The following is a 14,294-nucleotide window of genomic DNA, read 5'->3' as shown; positions in this document are numbered from 1 at the left end:
TTTGTAACTTCTTGAAATATTCGTCTAAGATCCCATATGTATGAAATTTCAGACAGATTGAATGAAAATTGAGGCTTCCAGGGGCTCAAGAAGTCAAATCTGGAGATCGGTTTATATGGGAGCTACATCAGGTTATAGACCGATTCGGACCGTACTTGGAACAGTTGTTGGAAGTCATAACAGAACACTATGTGCAAAATTTCAGCCAAATCGGATGAAAATTGAGGCTTCCAGGGGCTCAAGAAGTCAAATCGCGAGATCGGTTTATATGGGAGCTATATCCGGTTAAAGGCCGATTTGAACCGTACTTGACACAATTACTGAAAGTGATAAGAGAACATTATTTACAAAATTTCAGCCCAATCGGATGAAAATTGGGGCTTCCAGGGGCTCAAGAAGTCAAATCTGGAGATCGGTTTATATGGGAGCTACATCAGGTTATAGACCGATTCGGACCGTACTTGGAACAGTTGTTGGAAGTCATAACAGAACACTATGTGCAAAATTTCAGCCAAATCGGATGAAAATTGAGGCTTCCAGGGGCTCAAGAAGTCAAATCGCGAGATCGGTTTATATGGGAGCTATATCCGGTTAAAGGCCGATTTGAACCGTACTTGACACAATTACTGAAAGTGATAAGAGAACATTATTTACAAAATTTCAGCCCAATCGGATGAAAATTGGGGCTTCTAGGGGCTCAAGAAGTCAAATCTGGAGATCGGTTTATATGGGAGCTTATCCGGTTATAGACCGATTCGGACCGTACTTCAAACAGTTGTTAGAAGTCATAACAGAACACTATGTGCGAAATTTCAGCTAAATCGGATGAAAATTGAGGCTTCTAGGGGCTCAAGAAGTCAAATCGGGAGATCGGTTTATATGGGAGCTATATCAGGTTACACACCGATTTAAACCATACCTAGTAAAGTTGTTGGAAGTCATAACAAAACACCGAATGCAAAATTGCAGCCAAATTGCGCCCTCTAGTGGCTCAAGAAGTCAAGATCCGAAATCGGTTTATATGGCAGCTATATCAGGTTATGAACCGATTAAAACCATACTAAGCACAGTTGTTGGATGTTATAACCAAACACTTCATGCAAAATTTCAGCCAAATCGGATGAGAATTGCGTCCTCTAGAGGCTCAAGAAGTCAAGATCCGAAATCGGTTTATATGGCAGCTATATCAGGTTACACACTGATTAAAACCATACTTAGCACAGTTTTTGGATGTTATACCCCAAACACTTCATGCAAAATTTCAGCCAAATCGGATGAGAATTGCGCGCTCTAGAGGCTCAAGAAGTCAAGATCCGAAATCGGCTTATATGGCAGCTATATCAGGTTACACACTGATTAAAACCATACTTAGCACAGTTTTTGGATGTTATAACCAAACACTTCATGCAAAATTTCAGCCAAATTGCGCCCTCTAGTGGCTCAAGAAGTCAAGATGCGCCTCTAGAGGGCGCAATTCTCATCCGATTTGACTGACATTTTTTTTCAGCATACGTGTCTAATATGGTCTGAATCGATCAATAGCTTGATACAGCACCCATATAAACCGATTCAGCGATTTTGCTTCTTGAGCCCCCACAAGGCGCAATTCTTATCCGAATGGACTGAAATATTGGGTTGCCCAAAAAGTAATTGCGGAAAGAAAGTAAATGCATTTTTAATAAAACTTAGAATGAACTTTAATCGAATATACTTTTTTTTCAATTTTTTTCTAAAGCAAGCTAAAAGTAACAGCTGTTAACTGACAGAAGAAAGAATGCAATTACAGAGTCACAAGCTGTGAAAAAATTTGTCAACGCCGACTATATGAAAAATCCGCAAATACTTTTTGGGCAACACAATGACTCCTACAACGTTCAGCATTCACTTCATTCATGGTCCGAATCGAACTATAACTTTATACAGCTCCAATAGCATTACAGTTCTTATTCATTATTCTTGGTTAGCTTGAAAAGAGATACCGCGTAAAGAACTCGACCAATGCGATCCATGGTGGAGGGTATATAAGATTCGGCCCGGCCGAACTTAGGACTCTTTTGCTTATTTTATTTGTCCTCCTAAATGCATTACCTAAACAATTTTACCAATTTTACCCCCGCTGCGTTCACTGCTTCACAGTTGTAACATGAACAACGTTAGTTCAGCGTAAGGTAACATTTTACAAAATACAACCCTTCGTAAATGTTAGGACACCCCCAAACGTTACCATAGCAACCAAATATTTTTTTAACAAATTTTGCAAACAAACAACATTTATGTACTCCCTAAGCAAGCAAAGCAAAATAAATTAAATTTATATAAAAATAAAAGCATCATCTAAAAATGACTTCTTCTGGCAATTGGCTGCAGGTCATTGTGGATTGTGAACAACCCAAATTGAATACCTTGCCCTCCTGCATGACGGTGAGTGATGTAAAATGCGATAATTATGTGCGTCTCATAGCCACAGACATAGCCATTGATGAGGAGCCACCCATGGCCACATTGAAAGTATTTCGTGGCATAGAATTGGAATCGGAACATGAATTGAAGGGCATACCCTCAGCCATTGTTAGTTTGTATATCGATGACTCGGAACCCAAGACACCAAGTAAGCCAATCTCAATCTCTAATTCATTTAAATAAAAATGTCTTTGTTTCAGTTGTTGCAGTGGCCATTGCCGAATCGGTGCTTTTTTATCGTCACATGAAGCCCTATTTCAAATACACCCTTCCTGAGTTGGAGGTCTTGGATGAGGAGAGAGAAATCTGGCGACAATTAAATTTGGTTGGCATTGAGGAGCAGCAGCCTTTAATCGATCGCTTGAATGTCATCGAAAGACCCAAATTGACAAGAAAATCTCAGCATTTATTGAACCTTTTGCCACAGGATAGAAATGTAAGTAAAAAACAATTAAAGGTGGGCTAAGTTGGTCAGGCCAAATCTCCACCTCCATCCACCTTGGTCAAGTTCTCTGTCCGGCATCCCTTAACAGGCAATAGGAAAAATTTCAGCCGAATCAGATGAAAATTTAGGCTTCTAAAGACTGAAGAAGTCAAATCGGGAGATCGGTTTATATGAGGGCTATATCTGTTTACAGACCGATTCGGGTCATACTTGGCATGGATGGCGAAAGTCATAACGCAAACCTTTGTTCCAAATTTTAACCAAATCGGAGTAAAATTGGGGCTTCTAAGGGCTGAAGAAGTCAAATCCGGGGATCGGTTTATATAGGGGCTATATCTGCTTACAGACCGATTCGGATCATACTTGGCATGGATGTTGAAAGTCATAACTCAAGTCTTTGTTTAAAATTTTAGACAAATCGGTTGAAAATTGAGGCTTCTAAGGGCTCAAGAAGCCAAATCCGGGGATCGGTTTATATAGGGGCTATATCTGCTTACAGACAGATTCGGATCATACTTGACATGGATGTTGAAAGTCATAACTCAAGTCTTTCTTCCAACTTTCAGCCAAATCGGATGAAAATTTAGGCTTCTAAGGGCTGAAGAAGTCAAATCCTGGAATCGGTTTATATGGGTGCTATATCTGCCTATAGACCGATTCGGATCATACCTGACATAGATGTTGGAAGTCATAACTCAAGTCTTTCTTCCAACTTTCGGCCAAATCGGATAAAAATTGAGGCTTCTAAGGGCTGAAAAAGTCAAATCCGGGGATCGGTTTGTACGGGGGCTATATCTGCCTATAGACCGATTCGGATCATACATGACATGGATGTTGAAAGTCATAACTCAAGTCTTTATTCCAAATTTTAGACAAATCGGATGAAAATTTAGGCTTCTAAGGGCTCAAGAAGTCAAATGCAGGGATCGGTTTATATGGGGACTACATCTGTTTAGGTATGGACTGAGGAGCATTCCCGACTACCTGGCACCTGTGCCGACTGGAGTAAGGGCATTCGCGATTCGTTTTCCTGAGAGGGACGAATGTAGGGCGGATGGTGTACTTGAGAAGGATGAGACCTAGATCTACACAGATGGCTTCAAGATAGAGTCAGGGACTGGAACTGGGGGTCTAATCTGATGCACTCAATATCAGTATGTCTCTGAGACTGCCGGACGAGTGTACGGTCTTTCAGGCAGAGGTCTATGCCTTTGCAGTAGTCGCAAGAGAAATTCTGGCAAGGGGTTAACCGTTCTCGAAACTCAGAATTTATGCGGCGCTCAAGGCCTTGGGGTCGAGGATGGTGAGGTCGAAATGCTTGGCGGACTGTTTGGAATCCCTGGATAGGCTTCGGGCCCACGATGGGTACTCTGGCATGAGTGGATTCCAGGGAATGAGCGGGCGGACGAGTGCGCCAGGACGTGTTCGTCTCCGCTGGGCGGACCAGTCACTGGTCTTGCCTACGTGCCATTTGTCGAGCTGCTGAACACAGTAGAGGGGATGGTCAGGGCGGCATCGGTGGCGATGTAGGACACGGTAGATGGTTACCTTACAGCGAAGGCGCTATGGCCGATCATCGATCGGAGGAGGACACGGGAATTGCTGGCATTCGATAAGAGGTCGATGAGTACTTTGACAGGGGTCATAACCGAACACTGTGCCATAGGCCGCATGGCGGCGCGCATGGGGATACCGCACAATGACTTCTGTAGGAGTTGCCTCGATGAGGATGAGGAGGAGACAATTGAGCACTTGCTTTGTTCCTGTCCGAGTCTGCAGAGACGTAGGCTCTGCTTTGTTGAGGGAACAGGATGATTCCGACGAGGGGGTGACACAGGCTCCGGCGTAGGTAGATCCATGCTTGCGTAGCGAAGGGCGGTTCTTCACCTCCCGTTCGGGTTTCACCACTCCTCCTGTCTTTTTCTTTTTATTCGTGTATAACCTCTAGTACGAGGTCTCACATTTTCCTTTTCTTCCCTTTCTCTCTCTCCACCGAGTGAACTCAGCTTTGGTGGGCGACCCATGCAACCTAACCTAACCATGTGGTCGCCGATCAATATTTCGAGGTGTTACAAACGGGATGACTAGATTACTATACCTTCATCCTATGGTGGTGGGTATAAAAATGTTGTCTTTTCAAAACTTGTGTTAAAAAAAAAACAAACAAAAGCGTGCTACGTTCCGCCGGGTCGAATCTTAAGAACACACCACCATGAATACAGGTAAAATATGGGAGCTATATCTGGTTATAGACCGATTAGGACTGTACTTGCCACAGTTGTTGAGAGTCATAACGGAACACTATGTGCAAAGTTTTACCCAAATCGGTCGAAAATTATGGCTTCCAGGGGCTCAAGAAACCAAATCGGGAGATCGGTCTCGGAGATTGGGTCTTGACTTCCTCAGCTTTAAGAGGGCGCAATTCTCGTCCGATTTTACAGAAATTTTGCATGAGGTGTTTTGTTATGACTTCCTGCGACTGTGCTAAGTGTGGTTTAAATCGGTTCATAACCTGATATAGCTGCCATATAAATCGATCTGGGATCTTGACTTCTTAAGCCGCTAGAGGTCGCAATTATGGTCCGATTTGGTTGAAATTTTGCGTGAGGTGTTTTGGTATGACTTCCAACGACTGTGCTAAGTGTGGTTCAAATCGGTTCATAACCTGATATAGCTGCCATATAAACCGATCTTGGGTCCTGTCTTCTTCAACTTTTAGAGGGCGCAATTCTTATCCGATTTGGCTGAAATTTTTCAAGAAGTGTTTTATTATGACTTCCAACAGATGTGCCAAATATGGTTTTAATTTGTCCATAACCTGATATAGCTGCCATATAAACCGATCTGGGATCTTCACATCTTGAGTCTCTAAAGGTCGTAATTATTATTCGATTTGGCTGAAATTTTACAAGAAGTGTTTTGTTATGATGTTCGGCCGGGCCGAATTTTATATACCCTTCACCATGGATCTCATTTGTCTAGTTCTTTTCCCGGTATCTCTTTTTAGGCAAACATATGATGAATGAAAACAAGTAAAAGCGTGCTAAGTTCGGCCGGGCCGAATCTTATATACCCTCCACCATGGATCGCATTTGTCGAGTTCTTTTCCCGTCATCTCTTCTTAGGCAAAAAAGGATATAAGAAAAGAGTTACTCTGCTATTAAAACGATATCAAGATATGGTCCGGTTCGGACCACAATTAAATTATATGTTGGAGACCTGTGTAAAATTTCAGCCAATTCGTATAAGAATTGGGCCCATTGGGGCTCACGAAGTAAAATAGAGAGAACGATTTATATGGGATCTGTATCGGGCTATAGACCGATTCAGACCATAATAAACACGTTCGTTGATGGTCATGAGAGGATCCGTCGTACAAAATTTCAGGCATATCGGATAATAATTGCGACCTATAGGGGTCAAGAAGTCAAGATCCCAGATCGGTTTATATGGCAGCTATATCAGGTTATGAACCGATTTGAACCTTATTTGACACAGTTGTTGATAGTAAAAATGAAATACGTCATGCAATTTCAGCCAAATCGGATAGGAATTGCGCCCTCTAGAAGCTCAAGAAGTCAAATCCCCAGATCTGTTTATATGACAGCTATATCAGGTTATGAACCGATTTGAACCATACTTGGCATAGTTGTTGGATATCATAACGAAATACTTCGTGCAAAAATTCATTCAAATCGGATAAGAATTGTGCCCTCTAGAGGGTCAAGAAGTCAAGACCCAAGATCGGTTTATATGGTAGCTATATCAGGTTATGGACCGATTTGAACCATACTAGGCACAGTTGTTGGGTATCATAACAAAACACGTCGTGCGAAATTCCATTCCAATCGGATAAGAATTGCGCCCTCTAGAGGGTCAAGAAGTCAAGACCCAAGATCGGTTTATATGGCAGCTATATCAGGTTATAAACCGATTTGAACCATAGTTGACACACTTGTTGGATATCATAACAAAACACGTCGTGCAAAATTTCATTCTGATCGGATAAGAATTGCGCACGCTAGAGGCTCAAGAAGTCAAGACCCAAGATCGGTTTATATGGCAGCTATATCAGGTTCTGAACCGATTTGAACCATACTTGACACAGTTGTTGGATATCATAGCAAAACACGTCATGCAAAATTTCATTCCAATCGGATAAGAATTGCGCACTCTACAGGCTCAAGAAGTCAAGACCCAAGATCGGTTTATATGGCAGCTATATCAAAACATGGACCGATATGGCCCATTTACAATACCAACCGACCTACACTAATAAGAAGTATTTTTGCAAAATTTCAAGCGGCTAGCTTTACTCCTTCGGAAGTTAGCGTGCTTTCGACAGACAGACGGACGGACAGACGGACGGACGGACGGACAGACGGACGGACATGGCTAGATCGACATAAAATGTCACGACGATCAAGAATATATATACTTTATGGGGTCTCAGACGAATATTTCGAGTAGTTACAACAGAATGGCTCCACCATCTTATGGTGGAAGGTATAAAAATTGCTATGATATTGGAGCTATATCAACTTATGGTCCGATTCGGACCATAATTGAACTGAATGTTGAAGACAATATTAGAAGTCGTTGCGCCCTCTAAGGGGCTCAAGAAGTAAAATAGGTAGATCGGTTTATATGGGAGTTGTATCAGGCTATAGACCGATTCAGACCATAATTGGCGCGTAGGTCATGAGAGAAGTCGTTTTACGAAATTTCAGCCAATTCGGATAGGAATTGTGCCCTCTAGAGGGGCTCAAGAAGTCAAGATCCCAGATCGGTTTATATGGCAGCTATATCATGTTATGTACCGATTTGCGCCATACTAAGCACAGTTGTTGGAAGTCATAACAAAACACCTCATGCAAAATTTCAGCCAAATCGGATAAGAATTGCGCCCTCTAGAGGCTCAAAAAGTCAATACCCAAGATCGGTTCATATGGCAGCTATATCCACACATGGACCGATTTGGCTCATTTACAATCCCAACCGACCTACACTAATAAAAAGTATTTGTGCAAAATTTCAAGCTCCTAGCTTTACTCCTTCGAAAGTTAGCGTGCTTTCGACAGACAGACGGACGGACATGGCTAGATCGACTTATATATATTTTATGGGGTCTCTGACGCATATTTCGAGGTGTTACAAACAGAAGAACGAAATTAGTATACCCCCATCCTATGGTGGAGGGTATAAAAATTGCTTAAAATTTTTTTGCCATCTCCAAGTACTGTTACCCATCTCTAATGCAGTGATGTTCATAACTCCTTTAGCACTTTGCAATTTTTCCCTTAGGACTTTTTCTAAAAATGTTCTTGAATTTCTTTCTAGGATTTCATTCGCCTACAAGTTGATGGTCCTCTCATACGCTATTCTAATGCGGTGGCCTTAAAATGTTTAGCCCGAGTATCCAGTGGAGATTCTTTGCCACCCTCTCATCTAGTGATTGCCACCGATAATGGAGAAATCATAATTGTTGAACCGCAGAGTTTCAGTGTACTCTACCGCGTCATGGCCTGTCCTGATATTACCCCCAGCATGTTGGCCGTCAATGGTTGTTTTGAAACGGATTTTTGCATCGCCATTGCTACCCGTTATGGTTCGGTCTATCTGCTGCGCAAAACTGCCCCAGAGGGTCAAGAGATCTTCAAACTCTCCTATCCCCTAACGGGATTGGTACTTTTGCCCATCGATCAGACCATAGTGGTCTCCTCAATGGATAAGAAATTGGTGTGCTACTCCAAGAAGGGCAAACAGTTGTATATGGTGTCCCTGGCCCAACAGCCCATATGCATGACCATGATCAATCTCAGCCATTTGGGATTGACCCTGATCTGTGTGGCCCTGGAGGGTGGATTGGTGCAATTTTATATGCAAAAATTTCTAGTGGATGAATTTCAAATCGAAGGCACTGTCAGCTCTATGGTGTTTGGCTATTTGGGCCTGGAGGAACATGTGCTGTGTCTGACCACTCTGGAGGGTGATTTGGTTATAAAAATTCTCAAAAGAACTGCCTGCTTTGAACCTAATCAGAATCTATCGGGCAGAGGTTTGCCCAACAACAACAGCGATATGGTGAGTGCTTCTGTGCTGGAGAAACCTAAGAAAAGTTCGATTTTTGTGGAGCAGGTGGCCAGAGAGAAACAAAATGCCAAAGGTGGGATAGAGCAACATTTTCAACGATTGCGATTTATGTTAGTTTTTGCTTTTAGCCACCTACGGCAGCTTCCAAGTGGAACTATGGCGCTTAAGACACACAGCGGCTCGTGCCACCGTGGATGCCTTGAATTCGTCAGAGCGCACCATTTCCGATGATATAACCCATGCCCCTGTTAAATTGTCTGCTGAAGTGTGTGGCGTGGGTCCTGTTTTCCGTTTGTATTTGACCATACAGAATTTGTCTACCTATAAAATGGCTTCGAATTTAATGGTTCTCTTGCATGCCGATAGGAGACATTACACCATACAGAAATCGGTGGCTAAGGTAAGACAGATAAAAAAAAAAAACAAAAAAAAAACAAGTAAAAGCGTGCTATGATCGGCCGAGCCGAGTCTTGGATACGCACCAACATGGGTTAGTGGGAAGTCAAGATCCAACATTGGTTTATATGGCAGCTATATCAGGTTATAAACCGATTTGAACCATACTAAGCACAAATGTTGGAAGACCTAACATAACACTTGGTACAAAATTACAGCCAAATCGAATGAGAATTGCGCCCTCTAGTGACTCAAGAAGCCAAGATCCCAAATCGGTTAATATGGCAGCTATATCAGGTTATGAGCCGATTTGAATCATACTCAGCACATTTGTTGGAAGTAATAACGAAACACTTTATGCCACATTTCAGCCAAATCGGATGAGAATTGCGCCCTCTAGAGGCTCAAGAAGTCAAGATCCAAAATCGTTTTATATGGCAGCTATACCAGGTTACCCACCGATTTGAACCATACTAAGCACAGTTGATGGAAGTCGTTGCAAACAACTTTATGCAAAATTTCAGCCTTATGGGTTGGGCATTGCGCCCTCTAGAGGCCTAAGAATCAAGATGTTAGATCGATTTATATGACAGCTATATCAGGTTTTATGCCGTTTTGAACCGTACTTGACACAGTTGTTGAAAGTCTTAACAAACAACTTCATGCTAAATTTCAGCCACATAGGTTGAGCACTGCGCCCTCTAGTGGCTCAAGAACTCAAGATCCAAGATCGGTTAATATGGCAGCTATATCCGGTTATGAGCCGATTTGAATCATTCTTAGCACGGTTGAGAATTGCTCCCTCTTGTGGCTCAAGAAGTCAAGATCCCAGATCGGTTTAGCTGCCATGTAAATCAGATCAGTTTATATGACAGCTATATCCGGTTATGGACCGATTTGAACCATACCACGATGAACGATTTGAACCATACTTATCACAGTTGTTTGAATTCATAACAAGCCATTTTGTGCAAAATTCCAGTGCCATATCTATTCACATCTGCATCTCGTATAATCTTCTCCAGCAGGATATTAAAGAGATCACATGGTAGGCTATCTCCCTATCTGAAACCTCGTTTGGTATTTAATGGTTCCGAGAGTTTCTTTCCTATTCTTACTGAGGAACGCGCATCAGCAAGTGTCATCCTGCAGAGTCTTATTAATTTTGCAGGGATACCAAACTCAGATATGGCTTGAAAGACCTTTGTACGTAAAGGAGTATCGAAGGCAGCTTTGTAGTCAACATAGAGATGGTAGGTTTTGATTTGCCCTTCTCGGGTCTTTTCCTGGATTTGGCGCAGGGTGAATATATGGTCCAGGGTGGATTTACCAGGTCTAAAGCCGCATTGATAGGGCCCAATTATCACATTGACTTTCGGTTTTAATCTCTCACACAGTACGTTCGAGAGTATCTTGTATGCGATGGGGAGAAGACTTAGTCCTCTGTAGTTGGCACATTCCGTCTTGTCTACTTTCTTGTGTACGGGACATAGTATGCTGTGGCTCCAATCATCGGTTATGAGTTCTTCTAGCCAGATTGCGCAGATAAGCTGATGCATACGCCTTATCAGCGTGTCGTCTCCGGTTTTTAATAGTTCAGCGGGTAACTCGCCAGCTCCTGGTGCCTTGTTGTTCCTTAGTCGGGTCGATGCTGAGCTTACAATCATCGGTTATGCGTTCTTCTAGCCATATTGCGGAGATAAGTTGATGCATACGCCTTATCACCGTGTCGCCTCCGGTCTTTAATAGTTCAGCGGGTAACCCGTCGGCTCCTGCTGCCTTGTTGTTCTTTAGTCGGGTCGATCCTGAGCTTACAATCATCGGGTATGCGGTCTTCTAGTCAGATAAGCTGATGCATACGCCTTATCAACGTGTCGCCTCCGGTCTTAAATAGTTCATCGGGTAACCCGTCGGCTCCTGCTGCCTTGTTGTTCTTTAGTCGGGTCACTGCTGAGCTTACAATCATCGGGTATGCGTTCTTTTAGCCACATGGCGCAGATAAGCTGATTAATACGCCTTATCAGCGTATCGCCTCCGGTCTTAAATAGTTCAGCGGGTAAGCCGTCGGCTCCTGCTGCCTTGTTGTTTTGCAGTCGGATCACTGCTACTTGGACCTAGTACAACTCACTGTTTAAAATTTTAGCGAAGTCGGAAAACAAATGCGCTGAGCTTAAGATGCTAAATCGGCAGATCGGTCTATATGGTAGCTATAGCCGAATATAGTCCCACTTGACGCATTCTAGAATTTAACAAAATTTCAACTCAATATCTCCAATTTTAAAGACTGTAACATGATTACAACTGGCGGACATTTGGACAGACAGACACATTGACGTTGTTCAATCGTTGTTGTTGTTGTAACCACATTTGTATGTGAAAATGGCGATTCTCGTCTAGCACCATATTTGAGGAAGCTCGTTCCGATTCATAGGATCGATCGCAGCGGGAACGTTATGACCTTTGGTTATTTAATGGCACCAATAACTCCGTTTGTCATATCGAGCATCAAGGCACTTAATATTCATGCAAAATGTCAGTGCCACCCGGCCTTTCACTGAGACACTTCACTTGATACCGCTGATTGTCCGCGACTGCAGTTGCAGCTACTTCGTATATGGAGCATTCCACTATCCAAGTATTCCACTGAACGTGACCGGTAGCTCTCGGCTGAGTTTCTCGTTATATATTCTTGATCGTCACGACATTTTATGGCGATATAGCCATGTCCGTCTGCCTGTCCGTCCGTCTGTCTGTCGAAAGCACGCTAACTTTTAAAGGAGTAAAGCTAGGCGCTTGAAATTTTGCACAAATACTTCTAATTAGTGTAGGTCGGTTGGGTTTGAAAATGGGCCAAATCGCTCCATGTTTTGATAGAGCTGCCATATAAACCGATCTCGGGTCCTGACTTCTTGGGCCTCTAGAGGGCGCAATTCAGATTTTGGATCTTCATCCGATTTGGCTAAAATTTTGCACGAGGTGTTTTCTTATGACATCCAATAACTGTGCTAAGTATGAAGCAAATCGGTACATAAACTGATATATCTGCCCTATAAACCGATCTGGGATCTTGATTTCTTGAGCCTCTAGAGGGCGCAATTCTCATCCAATTTGGCAGAAATTTCGTACAACAGCTTCTCTCATGTCTTTCAACATAGGTGTCCAATAGGGTCTGAATCGATCAGTAGCTTATTTTTATAAACTTTGTGGGGTCGGAAATGGATACTTCGATGTGTTACAAATTGAATGACAAAATGAAAAACGCCTCTATCCTGTGATGGTGGGTATAATATGAACCAAACGCCAAGTTTTAAGTGTGCACAATTTGTTGCTTAAAGCTGTTGAAAGTAGTCGTTTTTTGGAAAAAAAAGACAAACGGACAAATGTCAGCAAATTATGTTTCCTAATTTCAAAAATTTGATTTGCTATAGTTCAACTTTGATTGTCTAACCCACCTCTCTCTCTCTATAAATATCTATTTTTCTTCAGCTTCCTAGTATTCTGCCTGGAGTTCCCTTAAAAATTGATTTTGAAATAGTTGCAGTTTTGGATATCAATGACAAATTGCCCCCACACACTTTGACGCCAGACAACTCACACATACGAGTGATGATAACGAAAACCCAACAGACAAAGCCATTGATAGCAGCTGTCATAGCCATGCCACAATCGGAAGCCAATTTTTAAAGCATACGGTAAGGCGTTAACAAAAAGAAATCTACCACAAAATTAGTAGAGCAACAAAACGTTAATGTTAAATTTTTGAAATTTATTTTACAACACTAATAAAACTAATAAATTATTATATTCCTTAACCATGTTTCTTAGGCGACTGCTGTGTTGGATGGATTGTTTGATTGATTTCAGCATTATTGCAGTGTTTAAGCATACTTGGGGGCATACTTCTCGTAGACCTTAATGTAGGCCTCCTTGGCGGCATCTTGAGACATACCTTTGTGAGAATTCCAGGCATCCCACATGGCTTTCTTTTTCAAATCCAAGGCTCCAGGTCTTTCAGTGCTGACATCACCAAAGGAGGCCTGCTTGAAGAGACCATAGAATTCCAAGAATTCAGAGTCCGAAGGCTTCTTGGAGAAGTTTTTGGCCAATTCACAAGCTTCTTCGAAACTAACCATGATGAGGATGATGAGATTTAGGGATCTGCAGGAAGAAAGTATTATTCGATATTTTTTCTAGTTTCTGGCTTTCTCCAATTACCCTGCTTTGCTTAAAAACAAAATTAAAGCGAAATGATAAAATTCTCAAGTGGCCTCTGGCTATTTATACTTAAGTTTTTAAGATTGCCCCAAGTGTCTATGCGAAATGTTTAAATTAATGAAATGTTGATTAGTTTTTATCTGCAAGCTGTCTCTGTCATTTGCTATCATAGTTTCCCGTGAAAAGTTAGAGGGGGTTTCATGTCACGTGCTATTGAGAGTGATAATGATAAGATATCCATACGTCATTTAAAGTTTTTTTTTCAATAAATCTTTACTAAAGATATCAATATTCAATTGCTTAGAGATTTTAATTAGTTAGCCAAAAATCAATTACTGCAAATGTTCTATATCTCAACGATTTAATGAAATGAGTGATTCAGTAATCCTTATCTAAAATGGTAAAATTCGCATTGCGGCAAACCTTGAATGCAAGTCATAAAATATAGTCGCTCACTGGAAAATGGCCTTCCTCATTGGAGAAGCACATGCATTAGTTCTTAATGCATGGCTACCAACCACACTAGGTGAAACAAGGTCAAACGTGACAAGTTCGGCCTGACATTCAAGTTATTTCCATGGTTCTTCTCTATAGGCAGAAACTAAAGATGGATACTAGAAGGAGAAAATTACATGCCATAATTCTACGTTGGGTAGCAAATGGGTCAAATCGGTTCATATTTCCA

General features: G+C 41.9%; 2 protein-coding genes across 4 annotated transcripts; one reads left to right on the top strand and one right to left on the bottom strand.

The window, feature by feature from the left end:
* The first annotated feature begins 2,269 nt into the window (after window positions 1-2,269).
* LOC106094119 (Bardet-Biedl syndrome 1 protein homolog) lies at window positions 2,270-13,755 on the top strand. Of its 3 annotated transcripts, none has more exons than XR_009396546.1 (6): window positions 2,270-2,608; window positions 2,661-2,896; window positions 8,246-9,071; window positions 9,127-9,398; window positions 12,550-12,671; window positions 12,881-12,970. XR_009396546.1 is itself a non-coding variant. In XM_013261304.2 (6 exons), exons 1-5 carry the CDS (start codon window positions 2,341-2,343, stop codon window positions 13,076-13,078), a joined length of 1,800 nt encoding a protein of 599 aa, XP_013116758.1. In that variant the 5' UTR covers window positions 2,270-2,340; the 3' UTR covers window positions 13,079-13,086; window positions 13,220-13,755. The 3 variants fall into 3 exon arrangements, 2 of the variants coding, with proteins under 2 accessions (XP_013116758.1, XP_013116757.1); XM_013261304.2 differs by lacking the exon at window positions 12,550-12,671 and adding an exon at window positions 13,220-13,755 and having other exon boundaries at window positions 12,881-13,086; XM_013261303.2 differs by lacking the exon at window positions 12,550-12,671 and having other exon boundaries at window positions 12,881-13,206.
* LOC106094120 (acyl-CoA-binding protein homolog) lies at window positions 13,273-13,700 on the bottom strand. Its single transcript, XM_013261306.2, has 2 exons — window positions 13,610-13,700; window positions 13,273-13,552 (listed from the first exon to the last, which is right to left on the bottom strand). The coding sequence occupies exon 2, from the start codon at window positions 13,525-13,527 to the stop codon at window positions 13,273-13,275; it is 255 nt and encodes an 84-aa protein (XP_013116760.1). The 5' UTR covers window positions 13,528-13,552; window positions 13,610-13,700.
* Window positions 13,756-14,294: the final 539 nt, after the last annotated feature.

The sequence above is a fragment of the Stomoxys calcitrans genome, chromosome 1, assembly GCF_963082655.1.
Source record: "Stomoxys calcitrans chromosome 1, idStoCalc2.1, whole genome shotgun sequence".
Classification (NCBI taxonomy): domain Eukaryota; kingdom Metazoa; phylum Arthropoda; class Insecta; order Diptera; family Muscidae; genus Stomoxys; species Stomoxys calcitrans.
The sequence above is the reverse complement of the archived record's forward strand: the minus strand, read 5'-3'. Positions and strand labels throughout refer to the sequence as shown.

Excerpts from the sequence above, each read along its gene's own strand:
- LOC106094120 (XM_013261306.2), bottom strand. The coding sequence starts at position 13,527 with ATGGTTAGTTTCGAAGAAGCTTGTGAATTGGCCAAAAACTTCTCCAAG.
- LOC106094119 (XM_013261304.2), top strand. The coding sequence starts at position 2,341 with ATGACTTCTTCTGGCAATTGGCTGCAGGTCATTGTGGATTGTGAACAA. Across the intron at positions 2,897-8,245 it reads TTTTGCCACAGGATAGAAAT|GATTTCATTCGCCTACAAGT; the intron begins GTAAGTAAAAAA and ends ATTTCTTTCTAG. Across the intron at positions 9,399-12,880 it reads TACAGAAATCGGTGGCTAAG|CTTCCTAGTATTCTGCCTGG; the intron begins GTAAGACAGATA and ends ATTTTTCTTCAG.